Source organism: Hemiscyllium ocellatum, chromosome 13, assembly GCF_020745735.1.
Source record: "Hemiscyllium ocellatum isolate sHemOce1 chromosome 13, sHemOce1.pat.X.cur, whole genome shotgun sequence".
NCBI classification, from domain to species: Eukaryota; Metazoa; Chordata; class Chondrichthyes; order Orectolobiformes; family Hemiscylliidae; genus Hemiscyllium; species Hemiscyllium ocellatum.
Genome location: NC_083413.1, coordinates 68,950,837 through 68,974,368, shown reverse-complemented (window position 1 = coordinate 68,974,368; position 23,532 = coordinate 68,950,837). Strand labels below are relative to the sequence as shown.

General features: G+C 41.9%; 1 protein-coding gene across 1 annotated transcript in view; it reads right to left on the bottom strand.

The window, feature by feature from the left end:
• The window catches only part of epha4b (eph receptor A4b), a 317,518-nt gene that overhangs the window by 86,902 nt on the left and 207,084 nt on the right, over positions 1 to 23,532 (bottom strand). The window contains exons 5-7 of the mRNA XM_060834906.1: positions 21,999 to 22,111; positions 13,727 to 13,889; positions 9,770 to 9,878 (exon numbers count right to left, since the gene is read on the bottom strand). Coding sequence (XP_060690889.1) covers positions 9,770 to 9,878; positions 13,727 to 13,889; positions 21,999 to 22,111 — 385 coding nt within the window. The remainder of the gene's footprint in view (positions 1 to 9,769; positions 9,879 to 13,726; positions 13,890 to 21,998; positions 22,112 to 23,532) is intronic.

Sequence of the window (23,532 nt, the reverse complement as noted above, 5' to 3'; positions counted from 1 at the left end):
GCAGGAGTAGGCCATGTAGCCCCTTGAGCTCAGTCTGCTATTCAATAGGTTCATGGTTGGATTACTTGCAATATCACATCGACATTCTCCCGCTAGCCCTTCACCCCTTACTTAATAACAAGTTATCCACGTCTGCTTCAAATGAATCAGAAGCTCTGTTTTCACATAAACACTGCAGGAAGAGAGTTCTGAAGACTCATGACTCTGAAAATTATTTTTGCCTCTGCCTGTTTTAACTGGGTGACCCCTGACGTTTTAGCCATAGTTCCCACAGTTCCACATTCTCCCTGTTATAGAAACCTTTTCTCCAGATCTGAAACTGTCATGACCCTTCGGGATCTGCTGTGTTTCAATCAGGTCAGCTGTCAGTCTTCTACAGTCCAGTGGACTGAAACCTCGCCAATCCAAACTTGATTCACCAGACAAGCCACCCACCCTCCTCCTCCTCCATTCCAGGTGCTGGTCTGGTAAGTCTCCCTGAACTATCTCCAATGCACATACATCATTCATTAATGATCTGACTGATATTGTACACTGTACTCAGCATATGATCTCATTAGTGTCCTGTTAAACAGGAGTGTAACCTCCCTACATTTCTTGTTTAATGACTCCTGATAAATGATAACATTCTATTAACTTGTCCGATTACCTGCAGTACCTACATGCTAACTTTTACTGATTCATGCACAGGGTTACCAGAACCCTATGCATCTGTAATCTCTCTTCATTTAGATATTATGGGCTGAATTTTATATTGTTTGGGCGATGTTGAAGTCATTTGAAGTTCAGTGCACTGATTTGAGATTGAGTAAGTTTTCTCGCTGTACTTATGAAGCGATAGTCTCAGAACAACTTGTCACTCAGGGTATTCCTCCTCAGACCATCATCTCTTGTGTCTCTGTGATCATTCACGGCTGATGGGGATCTGGAGGCAAACTGCAATGGAAGCTGCCCTATATATCCTTGTGGACTGTGTAGAGATGCCTCAGAAGGAGAAGTTGGCATTCTGGTTCTCTGACCTAGTCTAGTGTGTTTACTAGTCAGCTCCTGTTAGAAACATTCAGTGGATTCCTCATTTGGGTTCCTTTGTCCATCTGACTTTTCCAATTGCTATCTAGATTTATATCTTGGATGATTATTGTCGTGTCTTTGTTACAAGCTTCCATGATTACTTTCTTCATTACCCACCCTATGTTATGATCACTGTAAAAAAAATCTGTACACTATTCACACAAGTGACTTCATAATTTCTCTTTCCTGTGCAGATCGCGTCCATATCTTGTTTTCCTGAACTTTCCTTTCTCTTTGGCTAATAACATCATTATGTAACAGAGACTTCCCCCTCCTGCCCCCAACCACCAACAAGAAAACAAATTGTAGTTTCCTAACCTTCCTAAATATTCCATAACATTTCAAGCTCCAGGCTCCATTTCCTCCTGTAGCCATGTCTCTGCTTTGTAATGGCTAGCAGATGTATAGTCCTTCATTCTTGAATGTGCTCTCAATCCATCGGTTTTGTTTCACATGGTACATGCATTCAGATACAATGCCTTTGTAAATTATATCGGTTATCCATTGGTCGAGTTTGAGATTCGTACATTCCATCGTGCTTTAATTCTTACTGACTCTAATCTTGGATATGCCACTTATATCCCTTGCCTCACTATTTTGTTTTAAATTCTCTTTAATTCCTCAGTAATACAGTTGGTAAGAACATTGGCCCTCGCATTGTTCAGGTGCAGATTGTCTGAAAAATACAGAGTTCATTTTCCCAGTAACTTACCAGTGTCCCTCCAACTGGAATGGACTTCTGTATGAGTGACACACTATCTTTAAGTGACACATTCATCTCTCTGATATCTGATTGGCCTGTATTGATTTGCACGTGGCTCAGATAACAATGGTGACATCAGTACCTGTTGAAGCTCAGCTTTTTTATTCATTTGCCACCTAGTTCCTCACCTGGTAATGCTCATCCACCTCCTGTGTGCTGCATGTGTCATTACCATCTTCATGGTCTGTGTAGATACCATTGTTCCCCCTTCCACTGCTAATTCATCTCCGGTCCAGAACAAATGTTTCGAAATGTAGCTCTGTGAACATCTGGATTTCCACTCTATGCGATAGTGTGAATCCTCCTCATAAGCCATCCTCAACCATGACTGAAGGGTCTGATTTTGTGCTGTACCCCTCTGACACTTTTACTCTATGATGTTCCTTCTCACTCACCAATGTGTAATGGTTTATAATGTGACCTGTACAAGAAGGATGGATTGCACCTAAATTGGAAGGGGACTAATATACTGGCAGGCAAATTTGCTAGAACTGCTTGGGAGGATTTAAACTAGTAAGGTGGGGGGGGTGGGACCTAGGGAGATAGTGAGGAAAGAGATCGATCTGAGACGGGTACAGCTGAGAACAGAAGTGAGTCAAACAGTCAGGGCAGGGACAAGTAGGACTAATCAATTAACCTGCATTTATTTCAATGCCAAGGGGCCTAACAGGGAAGGCAGATTAATTCAGGGCATGGTTACAAACATAGGACTGGGATATCATAGCAATTACTGAAACATGCCTCAGGGATGTGCAGGACTGGCAGCTTAATATTCCTGGATACAAATGCTACAGGAAGGATAGAAAGGGAGGCAAGGGAGGAGGGGGAGTGGCATTTTTGATAAGGGATAGCATTACAGCTGTGCCGAGGGAGGATATTCCTAGAAATACATCCAGGGAAGTTATTTGGGTGGAATTGAGAAATAAGAAAGGGATGATCACCTTATTGGGATTGTATTATCGACCCCTTAATAGTCAGAGGGAAATTGAGAAACAAACTTGTAAGGAGATCTCAGCTATCTGTAAGAATAATAAGGTAGTTATGGTAGGGGATTTTAACTTTCCAAACATCAACTGGGACTGTCATAGTGTTAAGAGTTTAGATGGAGAGGAATTTCTTAAGTGCGTACAAGACAATGTTTTGATTCAGTATGTGGATGTACCTACTAGAGAAGGTACAAAACTTGATCTACTCTTGGGAAATAATGCAGGGAAGGTGACTGAGGTGTTAGTGGGGGAGCACTTTGGGGCCAGCAACCATAATTCTATTTGTTTTAAAATAGTGATGGAAAAGGATAGACTAGATCTAAAAGTTGAAGTTCTAAATTGGAGAAAGGCCAATTTTGACGGTATTAAGCAAGAACGTCCGAAAGCCGATTGGAGGCAGATGTTTGCAGGTAAAGGGACGGCTGGAAAATGGGAAGCCTTCAGAAATGAGATAACAAGAATCCAGAGAAAATATATTCCTGTCAGGGTGAAAGGGAAGGCTGGTAGGTATAGGGAATGCTGGATGACAAAAGAAATTGAGGGTTTGTTTAAGGAAAAGAAGGAAGCATATATCAGGTATAGACAGGACAGATCGAGTGAATCCTTAGAAGAGTAAAAAGGCAGTAGAAGTATACTTAAAAGAGAAATCAGGAGGGCAAAAAGGGGACATGAGATAGCTTTGGCAAATAGAATTGGGGGAATCCACAGGGTTTTTACAAATATATTAAGGACAAAAGGGTAAGGGAGAGAATAGGGCCCCTCAAAGATCAGCAAGGTGGCCTTTGTGTGGAGCCACAGAAAACAGGGGAGATACTAAATGAATATTTTGCATCAGTATTTACTGTGGAAAAGGATATGGAAGATACAGACTGTAGTGAAATAGATGGTGACATCTTGCAAAATGTCCATATTACAGAGGAGGAAGTGCTGGATGTCTTGAAATGGTTAAAGGTGGATAAATCCCCAGGACCTGATCAGGTGTACCCGAGCACTCTGTGGGAAGCTAGAGAAGTGATTGCTGGGCCTCTTGCTGAGATATTTGTATCATCGATAGTCACAGGTGAGGTGCCGGAAGATTGGAGGTTGGCAAACGTGGTGCCACTTTTTAAGAAGGGTGGTAACGACATGTCAGGGAACTATAGACCTGTGAGCCTGACCTCAGTGGTGGGCAAGTTATTGGAGGGAATCCTGAGGGACAGGATGTACATGTATTTGGAAAGGCAAGGACTAATTAGGGATCGTCAACATGTCTCACAAGTTTAAATGAGTTTTTTGAAGAAATAACAAAGAAGATTGATGAGGGTAGAGCAGTAGATGTGATCTATATGGATTTCAGTAAGGCGTTCGACAAGGTTGCCCATGGGAGACTGATTAGCAAGGTTAGATCTTATGGAATACAGGGAGAACTAGCCATTTGGATATTGTTTTTCAGACTGGAGGCTTGTGACCAGTGGAGTGCCACAAGAATCTGTGCTGGGTCCACTACTTTTTGTCATTTACATAAATGATTTGGATGCGAGCATAAGAGGTACAGTTAGTAAGTTTGCAGATGACATCAAAATTGGAGGTGTCGTGGACAGCGAAGAGGGTTACCTCAGATTACAACAGGATCTGGACCACATGGGCCAATGGGCTGAGAAGTGGCAGATGGAGTTTAATTCAGATCAATGCAAGGTGCTGCATTTTGGGAAAGCAAATCTTAGCAGACAAATTAAGAGAACATCTAATGTGTTGGGCAAGTACAAAACTAATGATCATGGCTTCCTGACCTTTTGGGTCCTGTTACCCTTGTAGTTAAATACTGATTAAGTCGGATGATCTGACTGGGAGATTTGTGTCTACCTCTGGCAGAAAGTTTTCAGCCAACCTTCCCATATCAGAGACTGTTTATTGGGCTTTTCCGAGTGTTCATGGAATAATCATAGGGTGAACTAGTGAGACGTTTGGTGGTCTGCCAATTTCAAAGTGGTCAGTACAAATCCATATGCTTGCAATGTATCATGTGCAGGACTGTATTCTTACTCTGTTGTGTGAGAGAAGACTGATTATTCCAGCCCTCTGTCATCATATAAGAAAAATTCAGTGGTCACAAAGCTGTCATGATCCAAGCTAATCAAATTGATTGATGAGACATCATTCTAGTCCCATAGAGTTGCACATTGCATTTGTTTGGCACTTACACTTAGAAACGCTAGGTAATTTCTTCCAGTAAAACTCAAAATGATGTGGACTTGTGAATCAACATCTCACATACAAGATGCAGCTGATCAACTTCACTTGGAAACGTTGCCATAATAAGATGTAATGTATTGTGAAAATGTCTTTCTGCAGAGGCTGACTCTACACAACCTATGTAAATTGTGTGACTGATATCAATCTGAGGGAGTATAATGATGTTAAATTCTTATAGCTCTACATTGGATTACATGCATCCTTTATGATGAAGATAATCTGCGGAATTTCAGTGGTTTTAATCTGCATTTCAATCCATCCTGCTCCTGCTCCAAACATGGTTAAGTAGCCCTGGAATGATCAATAGAAGTGCCTTGTGCTTATAGTCACTGTTCTAAATCAATGGAGCGTTAAGATCTGTTGTATTTTGTTGTAATCAATGAGGTATTAGGTAAACTTTTCTGTGTGTGGATTTACAAAACTGCATATGAATTGAATACATAATTTCTGCTATACTTTTCACAATTAAGACTGCATTATCAATTTAAAGAATTACTCATATGTTTTAAAATATCAAGATTTCCAAGGCAGTAAACAGTAATGAGGATTGATCAGAGTGTCTGAAATCTGTCACTCCAAATTTTAAAATGTGGACTTCATTTCTGACAGAGAGATTGTGGCCAAAGTAAGACATAATGACATGTGACAGGAATAATTGATGGGTTGACAGCTGTGAATAAAATCACTTTGATATGTGCACAAAGCAAAGCATGAAATTGTCTTTCCAAAGTCTAAATTTCATTCCAAATTTAAGTACGCCCAAAGATCTGCCATCAAACCACTCGCTACTAATTAGCAGCACAATTGAACTGGGATGATTGTAAATTCAGATTGACACCAATTGTCTACTTGGCTCCTTCTGAGAAAGTGAGACTCGAATATGAAACTTAAGGTGGAACAGAGACAGTTTGTCCACCTTATCACTTAGATGCAGGAGGAAATAAAGGTACCACGTTTAATTAGAATTAGAAAAGGGTGAGTTGTTTATTCCAACTCTTGTTAAATAAAATTATATTTGCAGAACATTAGTCAGCTTTTGTTATGACTTCAATGATCACTTTTGTCAGCCTTGCTGTCTACACTGAGAGTATTGGATTGGAGGAAGGGTGTGTGCAACATCTGATGTCCTCTTATTTAAATAAAGTTGCCTGTTCTACCCTCAGTGGGTTGGATTTTCTGTCTGACATGAGGTCTATTTGTACGTCCTGGTAAGGGAGTGGACTCACCTGTGTGTGTCTGTATTGACTAACACACATACGGACCACACGCCACATTACGCACGCACACTCCAGTGATTAACAGGTCATCTGGAAGATGTTGATGATGCATTTGAAAGCATTGGTAAGTATCCTTCCCGCTACTGAACACCTTTTCAGCTTCAGATATGGATTAGATAGAGCTCTCATATCTAAAATGACGACACTAGCTCCAAGTTAACTCTACATGGACAACCATCTTCTAGCAGATGCTGCCATTCTTGCCAGAATACTATCCAGCATAGCGCACCACACATGTAGATATGCTGCAGATTATATTTTGAAGGCAAAACAGAACTCAAAGCATTGATAATCTGGGTACATTTGTGAATACTGTTATGGGCTAGACCAAGCCCCCTCAAGATGTATTAAGAAGATACTCTTGCCCATACTTTTATGATTTAAAGTGCAAGGAATTTCATTCCAAATGCAATTTGCTGGGCCAAACTACCAGATTTGGAGCAAAACACACTTTCCTCAAAAACTATAGTTAAAATGAGAATGAGGAAATTGGGCAACTTTAAAATTGGATATTTTTTTCAATACTTAGCAGTAATTACTCTAATGCAGTAACATGCCATCCATCCACTGCATGCACACATGCTTTCTGACTTGGCAAAGTCAATAAAACAGATGGTCTCACTCGTAATTCCAGCAGCCCAGGAGGTAAAACATCAAGAGGAAACTCGAAGGAAATGTATGCAGTGAGCTGTTCTACAGCTTACAAACCCAGCTGAGACCCCAGTGACAACTGCTGCTGCTGCTGAAAAACTACAAAACTAAAGAATCCTGGTTCTGTGACAGCTTGACAACACCCATTCAGGCTGTTTCTATTGTTGCAATGTTTTTTTTAAAAAGAAGCAAAGGTCTCACAAGATGTTTACATCACTTGATCCAATTAGAAGCTCTATATCTCTATATTAAAACTTTGTCCTGTTTTTATGTTTTGACACCTATTAAAGCCATAGTATAGTCACAATATCTTTCCACAGCAAGTAAAAAAAAATGACAATGCAATTACCAGTCACCCATGACAGTGTTCAATTTCCTAGCTCTACTTTGGTACTTCCACATTGAATTTCCAGGAACTCTCCATCCCACCAGCAGCTTAACCATATATATGTAACTCAGTCTTGGTTCTGGAAGGACATTGTTCTACCACAGTGAATTATTCAGTCCATTTTATGTACAGAAACAGTCTATCTCCTTTCACAAACTTTCAATGATAGTCCAGTGCAGCTAAAAACTCCCCCAGCTCATCCATGTGCTTTTACTGTTCTAACCAAGGAGGAAAGAACAGTTTCTCTTCCTTTTTAGGATCCTTCTGGGGCTGTGGGCTCAGAATTTAATATCCATTCATCTTTGGTGATTGGGAGCCTTTTTGAACTATTGCAGTCTATGTCTTTACACTGTTCCCATGATGTCTGATGCTCCCAATCCAAGTTTAATCTTCTTGTGGTGCTATTCATTCAGGGCCCTGACATAATATCAACCAAAATGAGATATTCAACATTACCATCTGCTTTGGAACCTGGTGAGCGACAATGTTCTAATGCATTATATTACCCATTCCCAGACTCTTTCCATTAAACTGAGACTTTTAAGTTGCATACCAGTGTCTCCATTCAGAGAGAGAGAGAGAGAAATACGTTAGGGATACATGAATGAGCTTTAATAAAGGATTCATTCGACCTCCACAGGCATATTTTTCATATTGAGAAATACGTACTTGGGAAGGAGTTAGCTATTTAATATTTTAATTAATACCATGTTTAAACCCAAACAGATTACGTTGAAAGTGTTTGCTGTCAAATTGAAAAATGTAACAATTTTCATTCATTTCTCTGCAGGTGTTAAGGTGTAAACTGTCAATTAAATTGATGACTTTTCAGCAAATTGTATTGCAGTATAGCTTCAGGTTGGAATGTAAATCTCAGAAGCAACACAGCGGAGAAACAGCTCAAACACAAAATGATAATGAATTTACATCTAGATTGCTAGCTTTATTTATACTTACCATATATACCTCAAGGAAGAACATCTATGTCATTACAGTGAGAGAAAGCCCTATCGGGTACATCCTAATCTTTCTTATATTTAAGTTGGTACTCCTGTCAAGTAAGGATTATATTATACAAAGAGCAAAATTGCTGCCCTGTGTCAGTCTGAGTGAGGGGTTAAACTAAATTCTGCATCACACAGTTTAACCAAGCACACCAGGTGCTGTCAATAAAGATAGGGCTGTCTACTCCAAAGCTACTTGTTATTGTTAAATTTATTGATGGAACATGACTGCTGGATTTAATTTACATGTGACATGAAGAAGAAAATGACATCCATAGACTAACTGATTATCATACGTATTAAAGGTAAATAATGAGAAAGCACCCACTCCCCATAAAGATCACACATCAAATGCCTCAGTGTCTCTGACTCATCACATTTCCATTTTCAATCTAGCTGTGGAAACCTTTAGCTAAATTGCATGGCAAAGCAGCCAGTGACTGGTGAAGGAACGTCAAGAGCTGTGCTCAAAGTGCCAGGGTGAGCATGTATCAAAACCAATTTGGCTGTGAGCAAGAAACCATTTCAGAGGAAATGTCAGCATGTGAATACACACAAGTACTCATGGAATGTACATTGTCTTGAAATGAAAAAGCTACTCACTTGGATTGCTATGAGTTTCCATGAGGAATGCCCTTTTTTGTTGCTAAGGTTCTGTGATAAAGGGAGTTATATTGATGACTACATGTTCGTTAGGAAGTTCGGACCCCTTGCTTTGCTTTGCAGGACATTTTTGGTAATGCCCTTGAACAGATTGAATGAATAAAAGTCCAAGTTGGGATAGGTCACGTGCGGATCATGGAAAGAATATACCTATTTACCAAATCGCCACTTCACTATCCATACTCTTTCAAAGCTGGATCTTTTTCCTACCAAGAACACACACTAAGTTTCTGCCAGTATTGTTCCATGTTGGAATGAGCACCTATGACTTTTTATAGCTTTGACAAGCAGAATCCTTACATTCACAGCCAAAATCAGAAAGGAAGAGGATGTTTGGAGTCTGCAGAAGCTTATAGACAGAGGCTTTAAGTGAGAAAGCGAACGTTTTGTAGGTTGAGTTGGTAGTTAGGAAGGCAAAGTATCTAGGTGTCATTGTCAACACTTCTATATTACTCCCTCTCCCCTTCAATTTTTCCCATTACCGATCTTATCTGTGATGGACTCCCAGTTGTTTACTTATTTGTGTTCAAGTTTGACACAGCTGCTTTCTGGTATTTCACTTAACATCTGCGCATTCTCAATGCATAAATGATCGTTCTACTCTAGCATTAACAGTACTGTGCCACAGTATGACAGTACAGATTGACAGGGTCAAACATCAGTGAGGAATAACTGCTTCTTAAATCTCCACTTCCGACACAATGCAGAGTAAATCGACAAACAATTCGTTTTACCTTCCACTCACGACAAAGCAGGTAACAAGAAAGATCAGAAGCACAATCCCCCCAGCTACGGATACAGCCATGATGGTGGGTTGGTTTGGATCGCCGATAGCTAGCATGTCTAAAAAAGAAAGGAAGACAGTGTACAGGTTGATTAGTGTATTCTCTGAAATAGAAATTACAAACATTGTAAAATAGAAATACTATAAGATTTACAGATCTTTGTTGCTCCAATTCTTTACTGGTTGGCATGTGAGCCCACAGCTGTACCCTGGTCCCTGTCACAAATTGATATTGACCATGGGTCCGATACAGAGGTCAACCTGAACTATTCTACATGTTCTAATAATTCTGGAAATCTTGAAGCAGTTCACTAACAATGGCATTTCTGTCACTCTCCTATTGATCTCTCTTTTGTGAAGTACTCAAAAGCCTCAGGTATCTGGCCTCCGTGTGTAGCTGTTATCTTCAACCACTGGCACACTGCTCTGTTGCTAGATATCCAAACTTGCACATTGTTCGTCAAGGACTTTACGTTAGTAATTGGACTTTGTTAAGGTGGAAGTCACTGTTCAGAACAGAACATTTTTTTCTCTTCAGTTTGTTTATTCTCCCCACATTTGATTCATCAGAACAAAAAAAAGGCATAATTTGGACTGAAATGTCATTTCCCAAAGAAAATACACTTTTTATCAACCATCCCCACTGCAAGCCCCAGCAACGTCTCCCTCACCCTCACCATCCCGCTCATCAGTAGATTGTTGTCATCTGGGGAATAATACCATTGCAACTTGGAAGAATGGGAAGTGATTTTATTGAAACACACAAGAACCTGAGGGGGACTTGACATGGTGGATGCTGAATGCTTCCTCTGTTGAACAGACTTCAGCTAGGGGACTGAGTTAATTTTAGGGCTCTCATGTTTAAGACAGTCATAGACATGCACAGTATACAAACAGACCCTCATTCCAATCCGTCCATGCCAAACAGATATCCTAAATTAATCTAGTCCCATTTGCTAGCATTTGGCCCATATCCCTCGAAACCATTCCTATTCATATACTCATCCAGATGCCTTTTAAATGTTGTGGTTGTACCAGCCTCCACCACTTCCTCTGGCAGCTCATTCCACACACGCACCACCCTCTGCTTGAAAGAATTACCCCTTACGTCCCTTTCAAAATCCCTCCCCTCCCACTTTAAAGCTATGCCCTCTCATTTTGGATTCCCCTACCCTGGGGAAATGACCTTCCGTATCCACCCTATCCATGCCTCTCATGAATTTACAAACTTCTAGAGGGTCATCCCTTCAACTCTGATGATTCGGGAAAATAGCCCCAGCTTATTCAACTCTCCCTATAACTCAAAGCCCCCAGTTCTGACAAAATCCTTGTCAATCTTTTCTGCACCCTTTGAAGTTTCACAAGATCTTTCCTATATCAAGGAGGTTAAAACTGAATGCAGTATTCTAAAAGTGGCCTCACCAATGTCCTGGACAGCGACAGCATAACCTCCCAACTGCTTTATTCAATACATTGACCATACAAGAGTCGATAAAGTCTGGAGCTGGAAAAAGCACAGCACCTCAAGCAGCATCAGATGAGTAGGGGAGTCAACATTTCAGGTTGGAACCTTTCATCGGGACCCTTATGAAAAGTTCCAACATGACATGTCGATTCCCCTGCTCCTCTCACGCTGCTTGAGGTGCTGTGCCTTTTCCAGCTCCAAACTTTATCGATTTTGACTTTCCAGCATTTGCTATCCTCACTATCTCCAAGTGCTGACCAACGAAGGCAAACAAACCAACTCCTCCTTCACTACCCTGTCTACGAGTGACTCCCCCATTGAAGAACGCTCCCTAGGACCTAACCATTAAGTGTATAAGTCCTGCCCTGGTTTGCCTTACAAAAATGTAACACCTCACGTTTATCTAAATTAAACTCCATCTGCCATTCCTCAGCACATTTGCCCATCTTATCAAATTCCCGTTGTACTCAATGATAATCTTCTTCACTGTTTAATAAACCATCAATTTTGGTGTCATCTGAAAACTTACTGGCCACACTCCTCCTAATTCATATCCTAGTCATTAGCATAAATGACAAAAAGCAGTGGACCCAGCACTGAACCTTATGACACAGCGCTGGTCACAGGCCTTCAGTGTGAAACACAACCCTCTGTCTTCTACCTTTGAGCCAGTTTTGTATCCAAATGGCTAGTTCTCCCTGGATTCCATGTGATCTAACCTGCTAACCAGTCTCCCATGAGGAACATTGTCAAACACCTTTCTGAAGTCTATACAGACGACGTCCACTGCTCTGCCTTCATCAATCTTCGTTGTTACTTCTTCGAAAAACTCAATCAAGTGAGACACAATTTCCTACGCACAAAGCCATGCTGTCTATCCTTAATCAGTCCTTGCCTTTCCAAGTACATGTAAATCCTGTCCCTCAGAATACCCTTCAACAACTTAGCCACCATTAATGTCAGGCTCACTGGTTTATAGTTCCCTGGCTTTTCCTTGCCACCTTTCTTCAATAAAACACCACGTTAGCCAACCTCCAGTCTTCCAGCACCTCACCTGTGGCTGTCAATGACACAAATATCTCAGCAAGGGGCCCAGCAATCAGTTCCCTAGCTTTTCACAGAGTTCTAGGGTACATCTGATCAGGTCTTGGGTGTGTCTCCACATTTTTGCATTTTAAGACATCCAGCACCACCACCTCCATGATATTGCTATTTATTTCTCCACGTTCTCTAGCTTCCATATCCTTCTCTACAGAGTAAGACCTTTCCTCTCACGGGGGTTGAGAGTGTTTGGAACTCTGCTTCACTGAAAGGTAAAAGCTGGGTCATTGAATATCTTTAAGGTGGAGGTGGATCGATTCTAACAAGGGAGTCGTGGGTTATTGGAGGCATGCAGGAATTTGGATTTGATGGCATAATCAGATCATCCATGATCTTGTTGAAAGATGGACTAGGATCAAAGGGTCAAAGAGAGATCTTTTACTCTTAAATCATATGTTCCCACTGGCTCAAACAAGCTCAGTAGGAGCTGTTTCTTTGGCATTTCAGGACAATTAAATCCATTTAGTTGATTCAATTTCCTTTCTGTAGAGCCCAGAAATATGTCCACACATGCATAGATTCACAGATATTTTCATTCTTTGTGAAACATAGACCACCTTGATTAACACTGTCAGCCTGTGATTAGTTCTATGGAGATCAAACTGAATGTAGTTTTGGTCCGACAGGTTTGGTCAGTGTAGGCTTTAAAAATGCATTGGGACTGATCGAAGACTTGAAGACCTTGTTCTTTTTTAATAGCAATGTTAGTTCATAGTCCTGTTGTATATAAAAAAAGCACCCAGCCTTCAGAAGTGAATGCTGTATTCACTGTCTGAATAAGTGTTAGCTCTCTCTAGCTGGGAATAAAAAAGGCAATAAATCCACTCCAGAAAATAACCATTATTCCTTTACTATCACTAGTTCATTCCATGTCTTTGAACAAATACATCATCCCGCTGTGTGCTCTTGTAATTTTGACTCACAATGTCTATATTCAAGGACAGTAAGCTAAAGACACTTTTGCTCTTGGTTATTATGAAGTGATCTTTATGACTAGTGAATTGTGATCATTTTACCTCATTAAGAAGCACAATTCCTGGTGACAAATCCCAACAGGCTACTCGTATTGCAGTTTCATGTGATACTGCAGTTGCAAATTCCTTAAAGCCAGAGGGATGTGCCCACCTATGATTGTCACCATCACCTCTGCATGAGAAATAATTCCTGCATCTGCCCAAAAAATGTGCTCATTTTGAATCTTTGCTTGAATATTTCCTCCAGAACCTTCGCTGTCAATGACCACTAATGACCACCATTGCTTACTTCAATTTACTCCTGTGCTATGATCTGGATGTTTCAATGTCAAGGTGGTTTGTTCTCAGTGGGTTTTTCTCTGCATACCTTCTTGACTGGTCTCCAGCTCAATTTCACCGCCGTAGGTGCCGTGTCCTCCACTGGTGTGGGCTTTAACCCGAAACACGTACGTTGTGCCTGGTTTCAGCCCATCCACTGTCATGCTGTTTGATTTGGTTCTTAAAACTGTGTAGTTTTGGTCCTTTTGATTCTGTTGCAATGAACACAAAAGGTATGATTATGTACAGCGACTGGACTCATTCTGCTCTGAGTATCAGTGGGTTCATAATCAGCCCCTGTAGATATAAAAATTAGATTAGGTTAGGTTAGATTCCCTACAGTGTGGAAACAGACCCTTTGGCCCAACCAGTCCACACTGACCCTCCGAAGAGTAACCCACCCAGCCCCATTTCCCTCTGACTAATGCACCTAACACTATGGGCAATTTAGCATGACCAATTCACTTGACCTGCACATCTTTGGACTGTGGGAGGAAACCCACGCAGACATTGTGAGAATGTGCAAACTCCACACAGACAGTCGCCTGAGGCTGGAATCAAACCTGGGACCCTGGTGCTGTGAGGCAGCAGTGCTAACCACTGAGCCACCGTGCCTCCCAGAGATCTTTCTTCTTTACTCTTTCACCAACAAGGCCAGCATTAATTACCCTCCCTGTTTGAACAGAATGGCTTGTTGGATCATTTCAGAGGACAGAGTCAGACACATTTGTGTAGATCTGGATCACGTGTGGGCCAGACCATGTAAGGATGGCAGATTTCCTTTCCTGAAGGATATGAGTGAACCAGATGAGTTTTTCAGACAATTGATGACAATTTCATGATCATCATGAAACTAGCCTTCAATTCCAGTTTTATTAATTGAATCTAAGTACCATTATCAGCCAGGGTAGAACTTGAACTTATATCTGCAGTGTCTTAGCCTGAACCTCTACATGACTAGTCTAGTGACATTCTCACTTCATATCACTTCTCCCACATTCTAGATAGAAAATAACAACGGCATTTGAAACATTTATGAATTTGTGCAATGGAGATGGGAAAACAGAACCTGTTCTGTTTGTGAATCCGATGCCTTGATCTAGGGGTCAGTGTAGAGACTGATTAAAAGTTGGTAATTCCACATGGGTGAGGCCCTAATTAGCGTGAATACACATTTGCTATCGAATTCTGGGCAGTGGAGGGGGTGGGGTGTTGGATTTTGAAGCTGGAGAACCAGAGGCCCTCCATCTTTATGAAGTTCAGTCATTGGGAGGGTGGTACATCAGGAAGCTGGCCTTTCAGTCACTTTTATAAAAACTTGATTTTAAAAAAGGACACAGGGAAAGCAGCCAGGCTACCCTTAAATGGTGGTGGGGTGAGGGGTAGGCAGGTGATCGAGAAGGCCATCCTAGGCACTAACACCACCCAGACTTGTAAGGAAACACTGTAGATCTGCACTCAGTGTTGGCACCCGGACTTGTAGCGGGGTGCCCACCTCCAAGTACTGGTCTTCCCCTGTTGCTTCGGGAAGCTGGAGAAAGACTGTAAAATCCCAGTTGGTCTCTTGAACCCATCTCAAAGCAGGCTCTTCCAGAGTTGAACTGACCTCTGACCTAGTGAGGACTATTGGTCTTTCTGGGTCCCGAAATAATCTCTTCAAAAACAGCCTGTGAAATAACTCGAGAGAGGGACAGTATTCTGTCATCGTGTCACCCTCGGTTTACACGCACATAGTACACGACACTGACCCAGCTCGCTCAGAGCCAGCTCTCAGAGTGAACAGAACCACTGACACTCCTGTTTATATCCATCAGCCAGGACTCCTTGATGGGACCAGGGTAACAGGCCCAATCATGGAACTCCTATTCTATGAGGTGCTGCTGGCTGACCTCCTCACAATCATCCCCGCATGCACTAGGTTCCTGCCGTTGACATAGCAGCTGTTGCTGATGGTTTGGGAGTCACATCCCCTCATTTCCTGCCTTGAGTGGCCCCAGGAATTCAGCCCATCACAGATGAAGCTGATCTGACAAAGTCATACAAAACGAGTAAGGATACAAAACAAGTCAGTACCTTGTTTGTACCATCTCTGATTTGAAGGCATTGCAAAGCAGGCTGCAGATTCACCAGCCCGTGTCTCAGTATTACTGTTTCACACCCCGTGTGGGCCAATCCACACATCCTCCCCTGCACTTGCATTTCAGCATAAAACTGGCACCATCCTTTAGTATAGCATTTGGTAAATTAGAGAGGCCTCACACCCTGCTCCTCGATACCCACTGATAGGTTAGTTCTATCACTTTGCTTAAAATGACATGAAGGGATATTTACAATTGGCTGCAGGAGTGTTTGTGATTCCAGGTGACAGGATGTATTCTCAGAATCAAGAAAACTCCTTGTTTTATCAGAGGCTAAGAAACAACACACTGTCAAATTTCATTGAGATGAAAGGTAACTTTTCACACAATAGCCACAACAATTAGGCTACTCGCCAAACTAATTTAGGTTGAGATATTTTTCATTTGCACATTCACGGCTTGTGGGGGTGGTGCTGGGGTAGTTCTATGACAAAAATGGAACATGACAAGATCTGCTACTGCCTGCTTTATGTGCTTACCAGGTACAGTTACACCAGCAGCAGCTTGAAAGACAAACACAATCTCTCCAACAACCAGGCTGGCAGACTCCAGCAGTTTCAGTTTCATGGGAAGGCGATGGACTTCAGGTATGACAACAAAACTTGTAATTCACTTCTGGGGACACACCACAGCAGATGGTGGAATTTGAATACAATACAAATATCTGGAATTAAGAATTTATTGATGACCATGAAACCACTGCTGATTTTCAGAAAAACCCATCTGGCATCCTGATCTAATCTGGTCAATGTGATACTTCAGAGGCACAGCAATGTGGTTGACTAACAACTGCCCTCTGAAATGGCCTAGCAAGCCACTCTGTTCTATTAACGGCTACAAAGTCTCAACAAAGAAATGACAACTTTCAATTGACCTAAGCACCTGAGAAGTCAACAGTAGGAATTGCTCTCTCAATCCTGCAAGATCCTCTTCACTAACATCTGAGGGGCAAGTCCCAAAATTGGGAAAGCTGCTTCACAGACTAATGAAGCAACAACCTGACTTAGCCATACTCTCAGAATCATACCTTGCAGGCAATGTCTCAGGCACTACCATCACTATTCTTCAATATGTCCTGTCCCACCAGCAGGACAAACCCATCAGAGACAGCAGCACAGTGGGATACCATTGGGAGGGAGTTGCCCAGGGAGTCCTCAACATTGACGCTGGACTCCAGGAAGTTTAATGGCTTCAGGTTAAACATGTGCAATGAAACCTCCGGCTGATTACCATGTATTGTCCACCTTCAGCTGAACAACACATGGAGAAAGTACTGAGGATGGAAAGTGCACAAAATGTTCCCTGGGTGGGGGATTTCAACCAATAGTGGCTGGGCAGCAGTACTACTGATCAAGCTGGTCGGGTCCTAAAGGACGTAGCTACCAGATTGGGTCTGTGGCAGGTGGTGGGGGTACCAACAATGGGGAAAAACATACATGACTCATCCTTACCAATCTGCCAGCTGCAGATACATCTGTCCATGACAGTATAGGTAAAGGTGACCACTGCACAGTCCATATGGAAACAAAGTCCCCACCTTCACATTGAAAGTAACCTCCATTGTGTGGTCTGGTACGATCACGGTGGTACTATTACCGTGCTAAATGGGACAGACTTCGAAATGACCTAGCAGCTCATGACTGGGCATCTATGATGCACTGTGGGCCATCGACAGCAACAGAACTGTGCTGCAGCACAATCTGCAACCTCATGGCCCGCAATATCCCCCACTCAGCCATTACTATCAGGCCAAGGGATCAACCCTGGTTCAATGGAGGGTGCAGGAGGCACACCTGAAGGTGAGGTGTCAACCTGCTGAAGCCACCAAACAGTACTATTTGCACGCGAAACAGCGTAAGTAGCAAGTGATAGACAGAACTAAGCAATCCCACAACCAATAGAACAGCTCTAAGCTCAGCAGTCCTGCCATGTCCAGTCACAAATGGTAGTGGACAATTAAACAAATCACTGAAGGAGGTGGGCCCACAAATAACCCCAAAGTTGGAAGAGCCCACCACATTACTGCGAAAGATAAGGCTGAAGCATTCACAGCAAAACTTCAGCCAGAAGGGGTAAGTGGATATTCCAGATCAGACTCTATCTGTGGTTCCAGTCCTCAGCCAATTTGATTCACTCCACATAATAGCAAGAAATGATTGGAGGCACTGGATACTGCAAAGGCTATGGGCCCTGACAACATTCCGGCAATAGCGCTAATGCCCCTTGCTATCAACAAGTGAGGACTGCAGATGCTGGAGATCAGAGTCGAGAATGTGGTGCTGGAAAAGCACAGCTGGTCAGGCAGCATCCAAGAAGCAGCAGAATCAACATTTTGGGCATAAGCCCTTCTCAGGAATGACGCTTGTGGACCAGGGGGCTGAGAGATAAATGGGTGGGGAGTAGGGTTGGGAGGAGATTGCTGAGAATGTGATAGGTGGATGAAGATGAAGGAGAAGGTGATAGGTTGGAGGGGGTTGGAGCAGATAGATGGGAAAGATGGTGAACACATCAGGAGGGCGATGCTGAGTTGGAGGCTTGGGACTGGGATAATGTGGGGGAGGGGAAAAGAGGAAACTGTTAAAATCCACATTTACCCAATGTGGTTGTAGGGTCCCAAGGCAGAATATGAGGTGTTCTTCCTCCAGGTGTTGGGTGGTTAGGGTTTGATGGTGGTGGAGGAGGCCCACGACCTGCATGTCCTTGACTGAGTGGGAGGGGGAGTTGAAGTGTTCGCCATTGGGCAGTGGCGTTGGTTGGTGCCAGTGTCCCAAATCCACGGTCTTGCGGATCATTTCAGAGAATACTCACCTCATCACCTGACTTACCAAAATCAGTCCACCATCTACAAAGTACAAGGGAGGAGTGTGAGAGAAGGCTCCTCACTTGCTTGGATGGGTGCAGATTCAACAGAACTCAAGAAATTTGACACCATCCAGGAAAATGTAACCCACTTGATTGGCATCGCACCCACAAGTATCCAATCCCTCCATCACCAATACTCAGTAGCAGCAGTGTGTACTATCGATAAGATGCACAGCAGAAATTCATCCAAGATCCTGAGACAGCACCTTCCAAACCCATGGTCACTTCCATCTGGAAGGACAAGGACAGCAGATACTTTGAGAACACCACCATCTGCAAGTTCCCCCCAAACCAAACACCATCCCACCTTGGAAACATGTTGCCATTCTTTCACTGCCACCAGGTCACAATCCTTGAAATCCCACCTTAAGGGCATTGGAGACTGGCAATAAATGCTGCCCAGCCAGCGATGCCCATGTCCCTTGGATTAAAAAATTGTTTGAAACTATTACAAGGGATCCATTTCACAATGAATGGCATTAAGACCAGTAAAGGAAAAGTTAGTTTTGAGTTCATCAATACATAAAGTCATATAGCACGTAATTAGACCCATCGTATCCCTCAAAACAGTGCTTATTCATATGTCCATCCAGATGTCTTTTAAATATTGTAATTGGACCAGCCTCCACCACTTCCTCTGACAGCTCGTTCCATACACTCATCACCCTTTGTTTAAAAAGAAGTTACCCTTTAGGTCCTTTATAAATCTTTCCCCTCCCACCTTAAACCTATGCCCTCTAGTTTTGGATTCCCTCACCCTTGTAAAAAGACCATGACTATTCACCCTTTCCATGCTCCTCATAATGTGATGAACCTCATTAAGGGCACCCCTCAACAGGGAAAAAATTCCCAGACTATTCAGCCTTTCCCTATAACACAAAGCCTCCAGTCACAACAACATCAAGTTTAACCTATAGAAGAATGACCTGAATTGTACGGAGTAGTCTAAACATGACCTAACTGTGACATCCCAAGCCCTACAGTCAATATTCTGATCAACAAAGGCAAGTGTGCCAAACATCCTGGACAATGTCAAATGTCGAAACGACTCTTTGAACTTGCATCATTATTCTGTCACGAGGCTCTCTAATAATTATATGCTCTACCAAACATTAACCGCCATATTTTTGTCAGCTGATATTTGTGTGCAGTCACCCATACATTTCTGCATGTGCATTAATGAGACGATAGATAAATGTCACAACAGCAGGAAGAACAGCATGCTAAATAGGTCATGGATCACATCCATTATTCCGCGGTCAAGGAACAAAAATTGGGAAGAAGTGATTTTGTGGGTGAGAGAGTTGAGCTTTAGCTTTATAATGCTTCCATCTACATACAGCACAGAGGGAGGCCTTTCTGCCCACTGAATCCCAGGAGGTTTTCCAAGTTATTTCCTGCAGATATTCATCTGTTTTCAAATCAGATGATATCATTTCTAGAGAAGTCAGATCCCAGACCTGACTTGATCAATCATTTCTTTATTTTGGTTTTAACAAGGTGGTCTCATTCTTAAATATAAGCACAATTTGCTGAAGATTGGGTTTTACTAATAAAACACAAGTTTATGGCACAAAAGAAATAAAGATTAGATTAGATTACTTACAGTGTGGAAACAGGCCCTTCGGCCCAACAAGTCCACACCGACCCACCGAAGCGCAACCCACCCATACCCCTACATTTACCCCTTACCTAACACTACGGGCAATTTAGCATGGCCAATTCACCTGACCCGCACATTTTTGGACTGTGGGAGGAAACCGGAGCACCCGGAGGAAACCCACGCAGACACGGGGAGAACGTGCAAACTCCACACAGTCAGTCGCCTGAGTCGGGAATTGAACCCGGGTCTCTGGCGCTGTGAGGCAGCAGTGCTAACCACTGTGCCACCGTGCCGCCCACAAAAAAATGGAATGGAATAAACCAAATATTTGCATATAACACAAAACTGAATATTTTAAAGCATGTAGTGAAATTCAAACACATTAATACTGAAAATGTTCTCTTCTCTTTCATATTTTTCAGATTTAATTTATCAGTGGCTTCAACTCCTGTCTTGCGAGTCTGCTAATCTCTTGTTTGTGCTTTCATAAAACTGAGCTTAGACTTTCTCAGCTTAAAATAACACTTTCAGGGTTGAAACCAAATACATCTGGTCTGTAACCTTTAATCAAAACTGCTTACACACTGAGGTAGCCTATTTCTTAACAGTTTCAGATTATCTCTTATTATTAGGAGTAACAGTTTCATGCATCTAGCTTCATCCTGGACTTCTGCAGAACTGTACAACTAAGACCCAATGGGTTTTCAAATTTATGGATGTTTATTCTCATCGAAAGAAAAAAAAAGAATCAATCTCTGACTTTCTAAACTGAAAGCTTAATGCACAACTGTTTAATAGGTTCACTCAAAAAGACTCTCTCAATGGAAATAATTTTCAATTAATCTCCAAGAACTGTCTTTTTCAACCTTTTTTTTTAAAAGAAATAATTACAAGTTAATTACTAAATGCCTTCAGACACACTGACCAAGCCCAAAATCCAGTATCTCACGTAATATATGACACAGGAATCTAAACTGAATGATTTAGATGCCGTGCTGTTCAATTACCTCACCTGAGTAGTCCAAGTCATTAAATATATTGTCAAATGCTGCTACCTACTATGCACTGGTAGCCTCTCACTCTCTGTTCAACAATGTCCAACAATTTGTTGTTTTCCTTACATTCACATTTGCATCTAACCTTCACACAATTAGAACTGCTGCAAGCTGAAACACACTCAGAAGTGTTGCCTTACAGAACCAGTCATTCTGCCCATTATATCTGCACTATACCTTCAAATGAGCGACATTACCTACTGCCAATATCCTGTTCTTTCCCCATTCTCTTAGACCTTATTTCTATCCAAATAATCAACTAATACCTTCTTGAATGTCTCAACTGAACCTGTCTCAACCACACATCTAGACAATACCTAAACTACTCACTGTGTGAAAAAGACTTTCTCACCTCACATTTGTATTTTTCATAAACCGCTTTTGTGTGTTTTTGTGCTTTTGCTTTTTGATCCTTTCATGAGTCAAAACATGAATCAAACCCATACTTTACATCCATTCCCATGACTTTAGCTTCTCTTTGGGAAATGTCTTGTCTCACTCATTGCCTCCCTACCGAACATGGTCCATTCAGGGAACTGAACAGTAGAGTGGATTGACCAATGATTCTCCATTCTGCTTGTACCTTTTTCCTAAAACACACATGGTTGCTTTTAGGAAGTAGTTATTATTAATCACATGTTCTATGAAATTTTCACTACTGACCTTTTCATAGTAGATAACTTCATACTCCACAATGACACCGTTAGCATGGTCTGGTCCCTGCCAGGCCAGAGTGATGCTATCCTTACTCCTCCTCTCCTTCAGAATCACATTCACTTGAACATAGACAGACAGATCATTAGTAAAATGATGTATATCCTTGGTAACCAATACATGAAAAAATATATTGGAAACATGCTAATATTGTATATCACTGCATCAATCAAAGGAATGTTTATCCTGTCTCTCAGATCCAGATTAATCACATTTACTTAATATTGCACCGGTCTTTGGTTCCATTCCTTAAGATCCTGTGATCAGATAACATTAGTCATGTCTCACTACTTGCATAAGGCAGTATACTGTTACATGCCACATGATGCTCTAGTGGAAGTGAAACAATTCACAACACAGCAGCGACCCTCATCTATCTTACATGTTCATTGGGAGCTTCAGAATCCTAAACATCCAAACAAGGAAGGTGACAAACACAGGAGACAGCTCCTTGGTGCTGTCAAGAATACGCTTGCCACAAAACCTAATCCTGAAAATCCACCAGGATCTCAGACTCATTTGCCTGATTTGATTCAACCACATGGGCAAGAGGAATTCCTATTAGGATCCGGTGCTTCACTATGATTCAATCACTAAATGATAAGAAATTGTTGTTGTTAGGTTCTACGGCAACATCTCAAAAATGAAGGGTCTCCTTTAAAGAAGGTAGCAGGCCTCTCAGTGGGCTGACTATGTCTGATTTAGCTTTAACCTAGGCCAATTTCAGGACCACCTTCAACGTTTCAACCAATTCCCTGTTTTCATGATATTACCCCCTACTCTGTCCTCTCTTCTGGCCTGCCCATGTGAACAGTGGTGCTTGCTTTGAAAGAATAGTCATGAAGAATGCCTTGGATTACTCCAGCTAAATCCATATTTCCTCATGAACTGTGTCATTCTCCTTTTGTGGATCTAATACAATCGGGGGTTCTCCTGTGCTTTGTGTTCTTAGGGGCTATTACAAATCTCTGCATTTCTAGCATCTCCTTAACTTTGAGTGAGTCTCTCTCAATCTCTGTCACCATACAACCTCTATTTCCACTACACAGTGTATTGAATATAGCTCTTTACTAAAAAGTGTTTCTCTTCTGCTTCTCTTGGAGTCTCAGTTACATGGGTTCTTTCTGGTGATGGCAGAGTGACATCATCATTTACACCATAATTAAAATATTCATCTCTCATTTCCTGATGACCATGGAGTCCAGAACCCAGGGTCACTGTCTAAATATATGGAATAGGCCATTTAGGACTGAGATGAGGAGAAATGTCTTCACCCAGAGAGCGGTGAGTTTGTGGAAATCCCCCTACCTTTGAAAGCAGTTAAGGCCAAAACATTGAATGTTTTCAAGAAGGAGATAAATTTAGTTCTCAGATCATATAGTATGGGGAGAAATTGTGAACAGGGTACTGAATTGGAGGATCAGCCATGACCAAATTGAACGGCAGAGCAGGCTTAAGGCGAAGTGGACTACTTCAGCTCCTC